Here is a 14416-nt window from a genome sequence, read left to right on the forward strand (position 1 = left end):
CCTGCAGGTCACCACCTCTGTGCCCTGTTGCCATAGACTGAGATATATCTCTTTATCTTAGATCACCGCTATGCAATGTGTCTTTATCTGTGTCTTCTATTAACAGTTCAGTGTTGGATTCTTTGAACTATTTCAACAATTACAAAATGGTTCACTCTCTTCTTGCCACTTATTCGATACTACAATAATGAATATTTCCCTCATGAAACCAATTTTATTTAAGATGTTGAGGATACCCATTGATTTCATCTACTCTCTTCTGATACAGAACGTATGTCCATCAATCCATCCCCACCTTCAATACCTTCCTGTACAATGTACACTGACCATTCCTTTCAGCCTACAGATATACTCACATCTCTCCCTTCTTTTCACAGGTCTACAATTTCAGTCTTCTATACATGCTGTCTTCTTCTCTAATTAATCCCATTAAAGTATGAAGTCTGGTCTCAGACTTTACTGGAGTTTCCCTTGCTGATGCCCTCAATGATCTCTGAATTTTCCATTTGCAACTGTAACTTTTTGAGCCTTTTATCTGAAATCTTGCCTCATTTGGCATATTTTTAACCCATTTATACCTTCCTGAGATTTCTCATTTGGATCCCACAACTCCTTCCTTTGCTGATCCTCTTTGCTCCCAACTCTTCGTGATCATTCAGTATCTTCTTATTACACCTCTTCTGCCCACTTTTGCTCATCTTTCTCAGAGCTTAGTCTTTTTTCATTGTCTTCTCTCTGGTGATTTCATCCACTGCTCTCGCTCTTAGGAACTGAAGACTCCCAGATCTGGTCTTCAAGTTCATAACCAGATGCACAGCTTTATAACCTGTGTTTCTAACAGCTTATTAGGTATAGCTACTGAATATCTTTATATGTCCCAAATACATTACCCTTATCAACTCTTCATAATATAAACCAAACTAATGCAAATGAAAAATAAGTATCAAATTGTTTCTTTTTTTAATTCACTCTAAAGTAATTTAGACTGTTAACTCCAGTTCTCTGTTTTTTTTCTCTTCTCCAAAATTCTTCATGATCAAATTGGTCATTAAGTTTTATTCGATATATCTTTGAACTATAGCTTCAACACTCAGCCCGTTCACCTGCTACTTGTTGAGTTCATTCATTCACCATTCTCTACCTATGCTAAACTTTTACCTACCTCTACTATAACTCTCCTCCAAACCATTTCCCATTGTTTTTTCAATAATTGTTCAAAAGCAAAATATGATCTTAGGAATCATCTACCTGCCAGATTTGAAGTATTTGGTGGACTTTACTATCTGCAGGACAAAATTAGAGCTTCCAAGAATGGCACGAAAAGAACTACATGGTTTGGTTCTGAAACTGAACTGGACCTTCTGTGATTCTCAGAATATCTCACACAATTTTACTTCTCCGTGTCTTGTTGTTCATGGAATTCTGTCTGCCTGGGTCTCAGGCATGATAATCTCTCTCTCTCTCAATATCTACCTCTCTCTCTTTCCTCTCTCCCTCCTCCTCTCCCTCCTCCTCCCCCTCCCTTTCTCCCTCCCTTTCTTCTTCACTCCCTCCCTCCCTTTCCTTTTTTCTTTCTTTCTCTCTTTCTGTGTATACAGCTCTCATTTAAAGAACAACATCACTTCATACCTGGCAGAGCTTGTTACACAATTAGTCATAAGAGAAGCAGTATAAGCAGTGGTTAAGAGTGCAGACTCCAGAACCAGCCTGCCCAAATACGCATCCAAAGGCTGTCATTCACCAGAAGTGGGCAAGTTGTTTGTCTTCCTCTTCTGTGAAGGAGGAGAAAATAGTAACAGTACCTTTTCCTAAGACTTGGTAAGGATTAAAGGCACCCTGAATGGTATAATGTAATCATTAGTGTAAATGCGGATGCTACCATTGCAGTATATTTGATGTTCCCATGATACATTTGAGTCTTTTTATCATGCATCTATTAACCCTGGCATTTATTTCCCTACTGGACTATTAATGAAGGCAGTTCCCATGTCTTATTCATCTTTATAGACTGTTTAACCTAGCATTGTGCATGCCAAGTCAGAAATAGAAATGTAACTGATGACATCTGTTTGGCTCCAGCCAGTTGGCATTAGAACCATTTCCCTTCCCAACACCAACCCACTGTGTCCCCATGTAATGCCTTAATCTGATTCTCCTTAAATACAACCTCTAGTTTCACTCAAAACATCCAAACTGCCCATGACTTTCTCATATCCTAGATTAAGAATAAAGTTTAGGAAGCCTTAGACTATCCATTGTGACAAGAAGATAATCATGTTATATAGTAAAATTGAAAAGAAAGAGAAGATAGTAGCCAATTAATATTATTCATTTCATACTTCATATAGATGATTTTAAAAATGTTTTGCTCATCTTTGGTTTTATTATCTATTTAGAAAATGTGCAAAAAAGGAAACTAGTAGAATAATCATTTCTATGCATGTAAGATATCAAAATAACCACAAATATATTATTAATGTCCTGTCCCTTGAGTAAACATTAGTGCATGCCTTTTAAGAGGTATAAAATCTGATTTAGATAAGTTAGTCTATTGAGGAATCTAGCATGAATCCAGAATAAAGTATTTTATTCCCTATTCATTTTGCTGCATTCCATCTAGCGGTTAAACCTTCCTCAGAGAACAGTAACCGAACAAAGAGAGAAATATTTATTACCGTAAGAATGAAAACTGGTCCCATTTTACATAGAACAAATGATAGCCAATGATACAGTTGCAACTCATTCTTACTCAATATTACTAAACACTTCATGCTGACTCAATTGAGTTCAACAAACTCTTTTTCTTTAGAGTATCTATCTATTGCTCTATTTAAAATCATTTTGATGATATATGTTTGAAAAAATAAAATTTTTGCATCATATCAAGGACAATGGACGTGTAGACAATTCTAGTATAAGATATAATGGAAAGGTATTGCGATAGAACCATGGAGTAGTATGAGATTTAGAAATAGATTAATTTTTATATGTATAAAGTATTTCTGAAAGGGTACACAAGAAAAGGTGAGAGCAGTTCTCAGGGGAAAGCCAGTGGAAATAGGAGTGATAGGAACTTAATTTTCACTGTTTATGTTTCTGTATTCTTTTCAAAAAGAAAAAGAATTAAGGCCAAAAGACCACAGAGAATAGGCATTCTAACAAGGGATTAGAAAGCTTCTTCGTGGGACATGGCACTGTCTTTTTTTCTTGTAGATGCCCCATGTCATAGCTAGAGTACGTATTTGATGATTCCATGCTGTCCCGTAGCTGTATACTCAGCCATAGGGCTTTCTGAGGATCATAAGCAAATGCGTGCCTGAGTTCTCACTAGTAGCTACACAAACTGTATGAAGAGTTAAATGTTCTGAATTTTATACCCCCCCACATTAACAAGCAATATGAAGCTCAAATAAATACTCCCACACTTAGCTTGGGTTTTAGCCAATGAAAAACATACATTTGTAAATGTTGACCATGGTGAATCTATGCTGTTTGTGTTCGGGCAACAGAAAATGTCAGTTTTGTCATCTGCTTGGATCTATCCAAAATACTACTTTAAAAAATATTACTTTCAAATATGAGTGTGGGAGGTGAATTACCCATCCCTCTATTCAAAACCTCATCTTCCCTGCGCCTTTTTACTGGGGCACACGATGCTGTGTAGAAGGCTCTTGGATCATCTTATTTGAATAATATGCATTCTTGGAAGAGATATGGAAAAGAATGTGTTCTATAGCATTGGTTTGCCGGCTATTTTATATGGGCATTTGATAGTAAGTGATGCAGAAACCTTATCTTATTACACTAGCACAGAAATGGAATGTGAAGGGTACATTGGCATTACAATAAAAATGACCAATAACTTATTAATCTTATGCTACAGTGTTACCCTGAGGACAGTATTCACGGTTCGGACTCACAGTGTTGCCTGTAGACAGAAAAGACAAGCCAGTGCTGTTTATTTCAGTGTGCAAATAGGATTTGGTGTGATTTTCTACTGTAAAACACATTCTACCCTAGAGTTATTGATATATTCATGTTACTTTTATTGTCAGCGCACTAAGATTTCCCCATATTCCTCCTGACTGCCAAATCCCCTGAAGATGACTTTTCTACAGGCAGGATAATGTGCTGTTAGAGACCTAGATTTGTAGAGGCCCCTTGCTTTAAATGCCAAAGAACCAAGTAACTCTTTGCATTCCTTTAAAATATTACATTTTTGAATGCCCCAGCTTAGAGTTCCATAGACAGACCATACTTAGTTACCTTGTTTTAGCCCAGTGGTTCTCAACCTTCTGGCCCTTTAAATACAGTCCCTCATGTTGTGACCCAACCATAAAATTATTTTCCTTGCTACTTCCTAACTGTAATGTTGCTACTGTTATGAATCGTCATGTAAATATCTGATATGCAGGATGGTCTTAGGCGACCCCTGTGAAAGGGCCGTTCGACCGCCAATGGGGTGGCGACCCACAGGTTGAGAACCGCTGTTTGAGCCACTTTGGCATTTGGTATTTTGTTCATGTGAAACCTCTCTGGAAGTAACTCGTTCATATTCCTAAGGCAGGGTTTCTCTGCCTCAGCACTATTGACATTGTGATCAGATAAGTGGCAGTGAGGGAGCTGGCCTGTGCCTTGTAGGATGTTTAGCAGCACTGCAGACCTCTACATATTAGGCGCTGGTAGCAGCCACCCCCTCCCAACCTAGTTGTGACAACCAAAAATGTCTCTAGATCCTGCCAAGGGTCCCCTGGGGAGCAAAGCCACTTCCAAATTAGAACCACTGGGCACAGTATGAAAGGAATGCTTGTCATACACAAAATGTTATGTGAATTTTAGCCAAGAAATATCTCGTAAGAGAGTCAACTGTTCCCAGGAAAATAGTTTGTCAGAGAATTCATTCCCAGTATTCTCTACTAGCCTTTGCAAAGCAGAATGCGTATGTAGCAGATACAAATAGCGTAAAGTCACATGGCTAGAATTACCTCTGTTTTGTTATTATGGCTAACAGGTTCTGCTGAGTTTCTCTTTCCTGTTCCCCAGGAACAGAACCTAGCTATGCTTGAAGTTTGATTTGGGTGTGTGTGTTTTTTAATGTGCTGGTTATATGAAAGTCATTTTTAAATCATGACAGATACATGGCAGGGACTGAGAAAGAAGAGTGAGGAGGTTGAGAAACTTATTCTGCAGTTTTCTTTTTGGAGCCTGGTCATATGTATTTTCTTTTAGCTACTGTATCTCTAAGCCTTCGATGCAGTCGCAGCCTCTCTTGTCAGGGTGTAAGCAAGGGTTTCCTTTAAATTCATCTGGTTTATGTTTGGACTTGGGCAGAGCTTCTAGCAGAATACCAGAATTAGGGGATCAAGATAGCGTGCTGGTCTGTTCTTCCCAGGATATTTTTGGGGAAGATATACTCTCTGGCTTTAGCAGCAGTATTGGAACTTGTTAGGAAGCATGCAATACCATTCTTGTTGGATGGCTAGGATTAGAGCAGATAGAATAAAAATGCATTCAATTTACCCCCAAGGGTTCCCTTTGTTACTATCAGTTTCCTTGGCTAGTTTCTTTATGTGTCTGCCCTCTGTTTCCCCCGTAGAATTTTCTGTAAACTCTGCCTATCAATCCAATCCTTATTGCTTTCCTTTTTAATACTCCATTTGGTACATTTTACAGAATAAACCAGCCACACTAAAATGCAATGTGCAGTGCGCTCCGTTGGTGTAAGAGGCTGAAACTGGGTTTTTAATGGAAGTTAATCATTAAAATGGAAGGACTGTGTGTGGAGTGGTCATTAGTGCCTCTCATGTCATTATGAGCCCGAAATACATCTTTCTGTTCAATGCCTCATACGTAAGACTTGTCAAAGATAAGAGCTAAAGAAGATTTTTAAATGCAAACCATGATTTTTGTGGAAAAAGGACTGTTTTCCCTAGTTACTAAGACCTACGCATGCTTAGAAAGCATGTATTAGTTAAGTTTCCAGGAAGCATTTATAAATATGTGAGGCTGGCCTATCTTCTCTGGGTTCTCCCCCTGTTTCCTACAGGTTTAGGGGCCCATCTTCTGTTCTCCCACCATCTTGGCACTGGCCATCCTGTCCTGCAATCATTACTTATTTCCCAAGCTACCCTGTGTCCGTTGGTTCATTTAACCTATAGTTATGTATCTACTATGTCTCAGTCCCTGTTCTAGACAACAAAGTCCGTGTGTCCTCAACATTCTTAAAGCTGTCAGACTAGAGGGGAAACAGTCAGTGCATGCATTGTATTAATCAGCTCGGCTTCTGTAGCAAAATACCACTGATTGGATGGCTCTAAACAACAGAAATTTATTTTCTTACAGTTCTGGAGGCTAGAAGTCTAAGATCAAGGTCTGGTAGATTGGCTTGTAGATGGCTGCCTTCTCACTGTGCCTTCACGTGGCATTTCCTCCATGTATAGGCCTGGGGGGGGGGGGAGAGAGAGAGAGAGAGAGAGAGAGAGAGAGAGAGAGAGAGAGAGAGAGAGAGAAGGAGGAGGGAGGAGGGAGGAGGGAGGAGGGAGGAGGGAGGAGGGAGGAGGGAGGAGGGAGGAGGGAGGAGGGAGAGGTGAGAGAGAGAGAAGAGAGATCGAGAGAGAGGGAGAACTCGATAGTGTCTTTTCTTATAAGGACACTAATTCTTCCAGATCATGGCCCCACTCTCTTGAGCTCATTTAACCTTAATTGCTTCTTTAGAGGCTCCATCTCCAAATATAACCACACTGGGAGTTAGGATGTCAATATGAATTTTGGAGGGACACACACATTCAACCCATAAGCTACATCTAATTGGTTTCTAATTACTAGTTCAAATAGTGATAAGAGCAATGAAAAAAAATCAGTTAGAGCAGTGGTTCTCAACCTTCCTAATGCCGCGACCCTTTAATATAGTTCCTCATGTTGTGACCCCAACCATAAAATTATTTTTGTTGCTACTTCATAACTGTAATTATGCTACTGTTATGAATTGTAATATAAATATCTGATATGCAGGATGTATTTTTATTGTTACAAATTGAACATAATTAAAGCATAGTGATTAATTACAAAAACAATATGTGATTATATATGTGTTTTCCGATGGTCTTCGGCGACCCTGTGAAAGGGTCATTCAATCCCCAAAGGGGTCGCAACCCACAGGTTGAGAACCGCTGAGTTAGAGGAAAGAAGTAGAGAACAATGGGGACAGAGATGGTGGCTACGACTTTAGCCACAGGCCTCTCTGAAGAAGTGAAAGTTGAGTGATATTAGTAATGAGTAAGAGGTAACCTTGGAGAGATTTAGGGATGTGAACATTCTAGTTGGAGGGAATTACAAGGTCAGTGATCCAAGATGGGAGTGAGAATGACAGGAACATGGGACAAAAGAAGGTTTGTACAGTTGGATCCTAATTGGCTAGGGGGAGAGGAGTGAGAGAAAATATTAGAGAGGGCAGCAGATTCATTTTGCTAGCCAGTACTAGGAATTCAACTTTTATTCTCATTGCAATGGAAAGCTATTGGAGAGTTTTAGAATTCATGTACAGATAAGATTTGATTTAAATGGCTAAATAGAGAAAATCTAAGGAATGTTTTAGAGTCTTCCCCATCTTTGGTACACATAGTATATGCTCAATAAATTTTTTTAAACATGGAAGTATGGATGTTTTCTTACATAGTAATTGACTTCTTTTAAACATCAGGTTTATTAGGTATAATTTACATAGAATATGTATTCATTCTTTATAGTGTACAATTCTATGAGTTCTGGCAAACACATAGTCATTCAAGCACCAAACAATCAAGATATAGAAGAATTACATCATTTCCCCCAAATCCCTCCTGTGTTATTGTAGTCAACCCTTTCCCCCAACCCCAGCCTTTGGCATCCACTGATCTCTTTTCTGCCTTTATAGTTATGCATTTTCTATATTCTGATAAAAATGGAACTATAAAATATAGAGCCTTTTGAGTCTGACTTCTTTAGCATAATCCACTCAAGATTCATCATATTAAATGAATCAGTAGTTCTTTCCTTTTTATTGCTGAATAGCTGTCCAACATACAGATGTACCAGTTTGTTTATTGACTCAGTTAAAGGGTATTTGGCTTGTTTCCAGCCTTTGGGGAGTATCAATAAACTTGCTATAAACATTTGCATTAAGGATTTTGTGCAGACATATGTTTTCATTTATCTTTAGTTAATATCTACCAGTGGGGTTGTTGGGTTATATGTGATGTGCATGTTTAACTTTATAAGAAACTTCCAACCTGTTTTTCACAATGGCTGTACCATTCTGCATTTCCACCAGCAATGAACGAGAGTTGTACTTTCTCTCATTTCCTGCTAGCGCTAGTATTGTCATTTTCTTATAAATAGCCCATTCTAATAGGTATGTAGTCAATAGATTTTTTTCAAACTGCACAACTATAAATTCAGAGGTCTGGTGGGTATGAATAGAAAGGATTAAATGTGTAAGGAATAATTTTTAGCTATATCTTAACCAAAATAATATGATGTTATAATCCTTCTTGAGAGCTAGTAAAGTAAATTTGACACTATAGTTCCACAATACTTGCTTGGAGACTCTTATAGAATATCAGCTAAAGAATTTACTCCTTAAATGGCAACCTTGAAGTCTAGCCTTCCTATATTCAATGTGAGTTCTTGTGGTATGCATCCTTAGAAAGGTAACCCATGAGATTTTCTCTTTTAAAATATTGGGGACTCCTGAGGTGTGATGAAGCTTTTGTACCTAAAAGTCCAACCTCAGTCATACTTTTTTTTTAATTAAAAGTAGTTGACTTTTACTAACAGTATGGCAAAGTAAAATAATGATTTCATTCTCCCTGATACACATTTTCCCAATATATCTTCCCATCAGTGAAATACTACATCATAGGCAACTCCATCATGGTTTCATCTGTCCTTAGTCTGGCCACTCCAGCATTTTACTTACCAGGGAGACATGAAGGAGGAAACATGATTTTAAATCTGGCTGAGGAATTTGAGCTTTGGGTACCTTGTGGACTCCAGGGCAATCACAGAGCAAAGATGGGTATGTCACTGATCTCAGTATCTAGAATCTATTCTTCAGTAGATCCCTAAGCTTCCTCTGATTTGGGAAGTCCTGATCTGCTCAGTATCGTTCTACAATTGTTCAATGAAGGGGCATGAAGGACTAGAAAACTCAATGCTTTTTACAGAGTCCACAGGAGTATATCACATACATCCAGAATCTCCACCAACACCATGACTGCATCTCTACCTAGACACCAATTGTCCACTTCCCTCTTCACAGAGAAAGTATTTAGCTTAGATCTCGCATGAGGGTGTGGTCGCATACCTCACACAAGTTAGCCAGAACTCCTGGAGCTGATTCTGTTTCTTCAATGAAAAGATATAGATGCAATTTGTGTTTACGTAACACCGGCCTCCTTTAGAAAGCTTGGTACTATCATTTTGCCTTTCTTTCCAAAGAGCTTTGAAATGGCATCGCCTTTCCAAAACAAAACAGTGCCTGTTGCTTTTCTCCCCCTGTTGGTGAAAACACAGTTGCACCCACTCGCCCAGCATAAGAGATTTTGTGTGGCCAATTTGATGAGATGACTCCACGTTGTCAGGTCTGTTCAGAACGACTTATTTCTCTTAGTGGAATCCAGTCCAACAAACCTCCTGGATGCTCCTGTTCAGAGTTGGTGGGCGAACGTGAGGGTGCAACTCCGTCTTCCCCGGAAGTGCTTGGTAGCATTTGCTGAGCGGCCAGGCATTCGGCAGCTGTATGAACCTTCTTCTTTTGTTGTTGTTTTCTGTTTGCAGATTTTATTCTTCACCGTACAGTATTGCAACCAACCGCATGATTCCACAGACATCTATCACGCCATTCATTGCTGCTTCCCCTGTCTCCACATACCAGGTATGTCCGATTCCCCACCCCTCAGGAGAGATCTCTCTTGCCAGTGATAATCGCCATAGAGGCCAAGACACAGTAGAACTTTTAAAAATTGCCCTCGCACACTTGACTCACGTCCTGATGTGGTAATACTCCAGTCACCAATTAGTCTACACTTTCAAGGGCCTGTTCGCATCTATTTCACTGAGTAGTAAAATCCACCGTGCTTTTCATTCTTCTGAGAGAACACCTGCTGAGTTTTTCATCATTATGCTACTTCCCAGACAGCGTTAGTACCGCTGTCTTTATTACCACTGAGAAATGATTTTGTTTGCTGTCTGTTATTTCGGTTGTTACGCTTCCTAGTGTGTCTTTTCTAAAAGCACATTTCTCGCATTCCCTGCCCTCACTCCGGCATGTTTTACCATTGTCATCTCATTTTGTCACAGTTGTCCTGTGTATCCATGTAAAACTACATGGACTGATGTTCAATCAGTTTCCCCAGGAAATAAGAAAAGATTATCAAAGTGGTAAAGAGTGATTCCTCCTGTCTGTTCTGACTTCATTCTCAGTTCCTAAAGAGCCCAAGGAGACCTCAGGGGTTCCACATGTTGAAACACAAGAAAATCCGAGAATCGGTGTGTGTCCTAAACCAGATGTTGTAGCCAGTTAACTCTATGTACACAGGTGGATTGCAATAGTCACACTTCTCCCTTAAAAAACGACTTCTTGTCTTATTTCTTTTGACTTATCAGCTATGTGATATCACTCCCTGCTTCTCTTTCCCTCGTATTGTTCCTTAGACAATTCTTCTTAATTCTAAAAAGAAATCGCTATCCATGTAACATAGAGCCTCTAGTGTCATTTTTCAAAACTCTGGAGAAAGAGAAAAGAGCGAGAGAGAGAGTGCAAGAGCATGCACGCCATGTGTTTCTCTGTCTTGTGCAGATGGTGGGGGTGGGGGTTTTACAATGGGTAACTCCGATGCTGCTGACTGCTACTAATTCAGTTAAGCGTCACCTTATTCAGCCACTACATACTTCATCTCGGGATGCCCCAGTTGTCAGAGCATCAAACTTGAGACTATGCACATATTTCCTTAGCGGATCCCCCTGACGCAGTCCATGTTCATTCATTTCCTGCACTTAGATTCTTCATACATGTTGGTGGGCGAACAGAATAGACTTGCGTGTGAATTGCATCTGAAGGTCTCTGAATGGCTGACTTCCTAATGGCCTTTCCCTGGGACCCCCGAGGCTCCGTGCAGGTGCTGTTCCTCACGCAGGCCTGCCTGGTTGTAATGTGTATTTGGGGCTTTTTTTTTTAACCTTTCCCCCCCCCCCTAATCTTGGCCTCTGTTTCAGCCAAGACCACCCATTGAGCCCCAGTGTGGAGCACTTTGGTGACATGAATAAAACATCCACAGAAAAGTGACTTTACTTGGGAGGGCCGCTAAGTGGAATTTAACCCCAGCTCTCTTTTCTCATAAAAGGAATTAGAGCAATTTCCTATGTTGTTGATTCTTGCCTTTCAACACTTCTTCCCCCTTTTTTTTTTTTTTTTTTTAATCTAAATGGCATTGGCAATTTTGCTTGTGTGAGTATACTGAAAACAAAATCTTTAAGGTTCTTTATGTGACAAACAGCTCTTCAAGTTGACGTTCGCATTTGGCTGACAAGGCCCATTTCAGAACAGTTGGCTCAAATACTCATTTTTATTTACATACCAGTTACTATGAAAGAAAAAATACTACAAACTTGCTTAACTTGGGTAGATCCCAGAGCATTTTCCCCAATTTTTGGTTGATCTATTTAACTCTTACCCCAACTTTTACCGCTTGGACTTATTTCCAAGATGAGAATCACTTGAGAATTTGAAGTTCAAACAAATGACAGAAAAAAAGGAAGTCTTAGCATAAACACTTGCTTCCTTAGTATTTGCCTGGGTATCCCTGGGAGTTGACCTTTATATAGGAGGTCCCTGAGGCTACCTGATACTTTAGTCTCTAACACCATCCTCAAAATATGCTCCAGGTCCTAGCCTGGTCCATGTGGGCACTGCAGCCAGCTCCAGTGAAGCAGGAATTTGCTTTACATTTTATCGTGTTTCAGGGACCAAATGAATCAGGCCCAAGAATGTGCTTTCTATCCTTAGTTTTGAGCACTAATTAGCTGTAAAATCAGATGGACTCCACTTTTCTATGATCTAGTGTGACTCCACTGAACGCAAGAACCAAGTTCTCTCTGTGATTGCTTTGTGCTAATAAATGCTGTTTGATGCATAGGTCCAGAGTACTTCATGGATGCCTCATCCGCCATACGTTATGCAACCAACAGTAAGTGTTCTCAGTCACCTGAGGCTAAATATTTCTATTATCCAAGTGCAAGCTTTTGTATTGCATAGAAGCTTTGGGGTAAAGCTTTTGTTATATTTTATACCTCTTTCAGGCAGCCATATTTTCCAGATAAAAGCTGTTCCTGAAATTCTACAAAAGCATGTACAATAGATAGAGATAGATGAGATAGAGATAGAGATAGAGATAGAGATAGAGATAGAGATAGAGATAGAGATAGAGAAACTTGCTTGGAGGAAGTATCAGTCATAACAGTCAATCTCAAAAATTGATGTCTACTATTTGTTATGAATAGGGAATTTCTACTTCATGCAGGAACTCTGAGCTCTAAACAAGTAAATCCATTATTGGAGAAAAGCCTGTTTTCCTTCTCCTTCTCCTTCTGTTATGCTTTGTTTTCTTCAAATGCAGTTTGGTGTGCTTTGGGAGTGAGTTTCAGGATCACGGCCAAGTGTTATCTCAAAGCAATATATTTAAAGTAGGAAGTTAGTTGTCTATTAATAGATGGAAATATATAGATAGATAGCAATGTTGCTAGGTAATTTTTATGTTAACTAACTGGAGGCCTTGTCTTCTTCTTTTGTGGAAAGAATCTTCCAAAAATATTCAAACTCTATTTTCTACTTGCTAGATTTTCCATTTTGCGGAACAATATTACATCAGTCCCAAGTGAAAAATATTACATATTCCATTAGAACCTAGACTGAAGGCTAATGATTTCATTTGTCTTTGTCTAGTTCTTCCAGGTTTTCTAGCTCTGCAGAAGTACAAGATAGATTTCGATAGCAATACACTCATGGGAGTGTGAGGTAGGGGAGGGGCCCGAAACTGAGAGCTGTGTGACACGGTTTCTGGTGGGCCCTTCTGGGTATGCTCACATGTGTGCCTTTGTTTCCTTACCTGTCACTGTACTTGGCAGGGGGTGGGGGAGAATCAAGAGCATATGTGAAAATATCTTTTTAAGTATGACATGGTATACATTATTATTACCATTATCCTTATTATTATTAGGTCTATATATTGTGCAAAGAAGAAGCAGTGCTATATTTTTAGTCTTTTAAAAGCTAAATATGAGTAAGGTAGCACATATCGATGACCAGGAACCTAGATGCACAGGCATCCATTTCCTGGACTCAAAGGATCACAGCACCTGGTTTTCATACTTGAACTTCCTCCACTTTTTACAAATAAGGAACATTTCATGTTGCTCCTAATGTTTTGATAGTTTGTTTTTTGTTTAAAGAATAAAATATATGTAGCCTACTACAGCAGAACTTTAGACCATATTTTGCAAATCCTTCTCTTTGCTCTTATTTCCACACCTTGAGGGCTTCCTGAGTTCATCTGGCCTAAGTTCTATAAATCATACCAACATACAATGAATCCAAGACATACTTTTATGTCCAAGTCATGAGGCAGAATTCAATATATGCTGCCAAACCAATGTATAGCACAGTCTGAGCCAACACAGGAAAAGAAGATGTCCTGCCAAGTTCTAAAGAGTAGACTTTTGAGAAGGAAACAACCACCTTCAAAAAAAAAATAGTGTGTTCATCTATAGAGCACTAATGCTAGCTTAGTCCTCACACTAAGGTTAAGTATCATCTCATTGTGGCCAAAAGGAATGCACATCTGGCAAGAAAATCTGAATATTTTGCCAGATGTCAAAGTATGTGAGACTGTACAGTATTTCTAGAGCAGGGAGTAGAAGAGAAGATGTTTGTGTGTGTCTATTTCAGCTATCACTCAGGACCTTAGAAAGTTTTCATTATCACCTCCTCACCCAGCACAGCTTCAACCCCATTTTTGAATGCATTATTTCTTATACATCTTACTCTACCAATCGGTGTGTGTGTGTGTGTGTGTGTGTGTGTGTGTGTGTGTGTGTGTGTTCGTTCATTCGCCCCCCCCTTGGATCTTTCTTGCTATGGCTCAGTGATATCACTCCCCATGAGCAGACTGTGCATCATGTTTGCGCTTAGGTCACTTGGTTTAAAATGTAGTGTCTGTGGCTGGGGCAAATTCCTAGAAAAAGGAGTGGCTGGGCCACCCACCACTTTGTTGTCTTTAACATGGAAAAATGGGCTGAACAGTGTCATGGAAACACAGAGTTTATACCACAATATTTGCCCAGCAACGGTCTTACTGGTTGTCTAGATTGTATAAATCGCCCA

The 14416-nt window shown here is 39.4% G+C and overlaps 1 protein-coding gene across 19 annotated transcripts in view; it reads left to right on the forward strand.

Annotated features, from left to right (window-relative positions):
* The window catches only part of RBMS3 (RNA binding motif single stranded interacting protein 3), a gene marked incomplete at both ends in the record, with an annotated part of 935783 nt that overhangs the window by 819154 nt on the left and 102213 nt on the right, over nucleotides 1-14416 (forward strand). For 14 of the 19 annotated variants that reach the window (XM_081105840.1, XM_081105826.1, XM_081105837.1 and 11 more), the window contains 2 exons: nucleotides 9817-9913; nucleotides 12174-12224. In XM_081105840.1, the coding sequence (XP_080961966.1) occupies nucleotides 9817-9913; nucleotides 12174-12224 (148 nt within the window). The remainder of the gene's footprint in view (nucleotides 1-9816; nucleotides 9914-12173; nucleotides 12225-14416) is intronic. The other 5 variants (XM_081105828.1, XM_081105833.1, XM_081105831.1 and 2 more) reach the window with 1 other exon arrangement.

Source organism: Myotis nattereri, assembly GCF_964212035.1.
Source record: "Myotis nattereri genome assembly, chromosome: 14".
Taxonomy (NCBI): Eukaryota; Metazoa; Chordata; class Mammalia; order Chiroptera; family Vespertilionidae; genus Myotis; species Myotis nattereri.